The 3,762-nt window shown below is 39.8% G+C and overlaps 1 protein-coding gene across 1 annotated transcript in view; it reads right to left on the bottom strand.

Moving 5' to 3' along the window:
- The window catches only part of CEP89 (centrosomal protein 89kDa), a 44,042-nt gene extending 40,349 nt beyond the window's left edge, over positions 1-3,693 (bottom strand). The window contains exons 1-3 of the mRNA XM_009576500.1: positions 3,655-3,693; positions 1,659-1,765; positions 227-382 (exon numbers count right to left, since the gene is read on the bottom strand). Of these exons, the coding sequence (XP_009574795.1) occupies positions 227-382; positions 1,659-1,765; positions 3,655-3,693 (302 nt within the window). The remainder of the gene's footprint in view (positions 1-226; positions 383-1,658; positions 1,766-3,654) is intronic.
- Positions 3,694-3,762: the final 69 nt, after the last annotated feature.

Below are 3,762 nucleotides of genomic sequence, written 5' to 3' on the forward strand. Positions count from 1 at the left end.
GTACAATCCAAATCTCCCTCTCTGAAGATTGTATGCGTGACATCACTTTATGAGAAATGGAATGAGGATTGTAGACACTTCAGACACAATTTATGATGCGGTGAGAAAAAAGTAAGTGGCTATAACACCAGGAGTTGAATTAGTTTGCAGTAACTCTTTGGTAAAATTATATCATTGACACATTCTATTTCTAATATAAGATATCAAAATAGAAAGTATACACTACCCCATTCCAAGCTCTGTGACTGTCGCATATGGTTCAAAGCATTCTTGTTCCACATAGGTGGAATCACTTTCAGAAAGCGATCGCTGCCGAGGCTGAGGAATAGCAACAGTGCGCCCTGTTAGTGTTGTTGCAAGGATAGCTGCTGCTAGAGCAGATCTGGAAGAAAACAGAATAAAGCAATGAAACAATACTGATGCCTTCTCTGTGAGCCACATTTTATATTTTTTTCCATTGCAAAATGTCTTCATTATTTAAGCAAAGCAAAATGTTCACAGTTAACAAGCATAAACACCATTGAAAGTGCTAAGGGACTGGTTATAAACTATTAACTCCCAAAGTAAAGCACAAAACTGGGCAAGCTATCGTAACACAGCTATCTACGAGTGAAGTACAATACCTATCAGTTTTCCCAAATCACGTGCATGAAAATCATGGAATATACTGAGTTACATTCCCAAAATTTACATCGATAATTTACTTAGCATTCACTTTAGCCATAACAATACTACCTGCCGTTGTGTTGAAAAAGTGTTCCATTTCTGCTATTTTGTCTCCTAGTTTCCATTATTCCCTACTCTGAACCTTTTACTGATGACTCTCAAGCTGTTAATAAATGTTGGCACATTGCAAACTAGGGCAAGCATAAGTAGATGGAAGTGCCTATTTGTGGGATGCTGTGGAGAATAGAGAAGGATACGATGAAGAGGACAAAATAAGGAGGAACAAAGATTAAAGGAGAGAAATTGTGAGGACTGCAATAGGAATGACAACAGCTGGAGGTCAAAAGGAAGAAGACATGAACTAGGATTAAGTAGGAATGTTACAGACACTAGAAAGACCATAGAAAACAACCAGAATTGAACTAAAGATAGAGAAAACATAAAAGAAAAACTGTAAGAAACTACAAATGAAAAGAAAAATACATTTCTATTTTCTCTTTATGTAACTTGCCTATATAGCTAATTCAAATCCAGTCCAACATGGGTTTACATGCCAGGTTTTTAAGTCCCTGCTTTTTTTAATATGCAATAAAATGGCATATTAGTAACATTTAATTTATGCTTTTCTAATGAGTTAAAATTTCCTGACTCTCGGTACTAGTACCGCTGCAGTCCTACACTCTACTGTAGCAGCCAAATTAGAAATGGCCCTAACTTTAAATAGTCCGCTTGTCTTTAATTGACTCAGATTTAGAATAAGTTACATATTCCTAATGGTCATTGTCTTAATTATTTAGCATGCTTAGGAGTGGGAGAAAAATAGGTATCTTTGAAGTTCAAAGAAAGGAACTGCCCCAATTAAAAATATATTCTATTTATGAAAAGGTTTATGTAAATACTGCAGCAAGAACATGCAATTCTTCTAATCATGCTTTTCTAGTATGCTATTGTAGTTGATGAAGCAAAAAAAAAAAACCAAACTCAAAACCTACCTGGGCCTTTCTGGAGAAGGGTTTGGACTACGAGGGGGAGGGGTGCGGGGAACTGCAGGTTTAGGAGCTATGGTAGCGGCAGGGACCAGGCCATGAGCTATATGTTTCTAAACAATTTAAAATAAAATTAGTTGACAATGACTTTAAGGATCACAATGAAAAAAATACAGAATTGAACATGCACAGAAACTAACAATGCAAAATAATATAAAAAGGAAGAACAATTACATGCAATTAATGTAAACAGAAGACTTGAAATGGTTCCAAGTTTAACTTTTTAACATGTATGAACAGCTGCTAATGAAGATTAGAAATGTAATTTACATAAGACCCATGAATGTATGTTCTCCACCCACTATATCACAATCTGCAAAAACAGAATTTTAACTTACTCAATTCAAGTTTGTTTTTTTCCTGTATATATACAAGAAAAAAGGAGTACTAGAAATTAACTTTTTTCAAAATATTTGAACCCTGCTTCAGAGTAACAATATTAGTCCCTCTCTTGTAGAAGGAGTCTGTCAGTCAGAAGTAATCCTCAGACATAGCAGTATGAGATGGAAGAAAAAACTATCATTAAACAATTCTTGCAATCAAAGGTTCAACCTGAATTTTAAAAAAAAAAAAAAAATCCTAATGTGTTTTTTATCAGCAAACCCAGCAATTTTTTTAAAAGGATAACATTAAATACCAGCTCAGAAAAACTGGGACCAGAGTTCCCTACAAAGAGTACTTTGACTGGAATCTCATAATGGTTGAGGCTGGAAGGGAGGTCTAGAGATTATCTAGTCCAAGTCCCTGCTCAAAGCAGGGTCAGCTAGAGAGGGTTGCTTGGGATCCTGTCCAGTCAGGTTTTGAGTATCTCCAAAGGTGGAGACTCCACAACCCCCCTGGGCAACCTGTTCCAGTGTTGGACAGTATTTTTTTATCATTATTATGTCACAGTATTTTTTTATTATTATTATTGTTATTATGTTTAAGTTGAATTTTCTGTGTTTGAATTTCTGCCCATTGCCTCTTGTCCTCTCTCTAGGCATCAGAAAATACTATGTCATAATAAATCCCATCACCTTCACACAGATGTTACTTTTTTATGGAGTAAAACAGGCTAAGTTTCTGCTATTTCAGCTACAAAGATTTTTTTTTGCAATTATTCTTTAATTGTCTTTTCCAACAGCATAATGAACAGATGAACTGGGAAATATTTGTCTGTACAGGAAGCCGCATCAAATAACTAAATTACAAAGACTGTCTTTTTACTCGGTCTTATCTTGCAAATGCACTGCTCCCTAATTCTGTAAGTCTGTCTGGCATGCACCATTTTGTTTACTAAATGCTGTTGATTGTAGATGTCTTACTATGATTACCAGGGAATACAGCTGAGGTAAAAGGATGCTGTCATTCCACAGTAAAAGTAAGACAACAACAGAAGACCGATACTTTATTTTCATTCTAACCATAAAAAAACTTCAATTACTTTAACTACATTAAAAGATAATACTCGCAACCATTGCTGACAATCCTACAACATTTGGCTGCTCTAAGCGTTCGCTATGAACTTTTATCGGTTCACTTTACGGCAGTGAACGTGTGCTTCCAGGATCACCTCAGCAGGCGCTGGAAGCGAGCGAGCTGCACTTCCACTCCGGGGCGCCAGCCCCCGCCAGGACCCAGAAGCCTCCCTAGAGGGGAAGGGCGCCGGGCCCGCCTCCCCCGCCCCGCCAAAGCCGGGTGTTTATCTAGAGAAGACGGGCAGGCCCGGGACTGAGGGAAAGGAGAGCACCAGCACCCCGCCTCCGGACACCTCCTCTTCTTTGCTCAGGATTTATTTCTCTCCCTGTTTTTCACTTCAGTCAAACTGCTCAGCGATCACCGGCGTCAACCGCAGGGCGCAGCCTCCTTCTCTGGGGCCCTCCGCTCGTCCCACCCGGGCACCGTCCCACGCTGGCCCTGCTTCACGGGGACGGAGACCCGCCCTGGACGGGGCGATACTCACGAAGGGGCCCTTCCGCCCTCTGCTGAAACTAAACGCCATCGGGACCGGGTAGGGGACGGGTCTCTGCCGCCGCCTCCCGACTACTTTCTCCCCGCCTCGGACGCTTCG

This window comes from Fulmarus glacialis, unplaced genomic scaffold (assembly GCF_000690835.1).
Source record: "Fulmarus glacialis isolate BGI_N327 unplaced genomic scaffold, ASM69083v1 scaffold1494, whole genome shotgun sequence".
In the NCBI taxonomy this organism is placed as follows: domain Eukaryota; kingdom Metazoa; phylum Chordata; class Aves; order Procellariiformes; family Procellariidae; genus Fulmarus; species Fulmarus glacialis.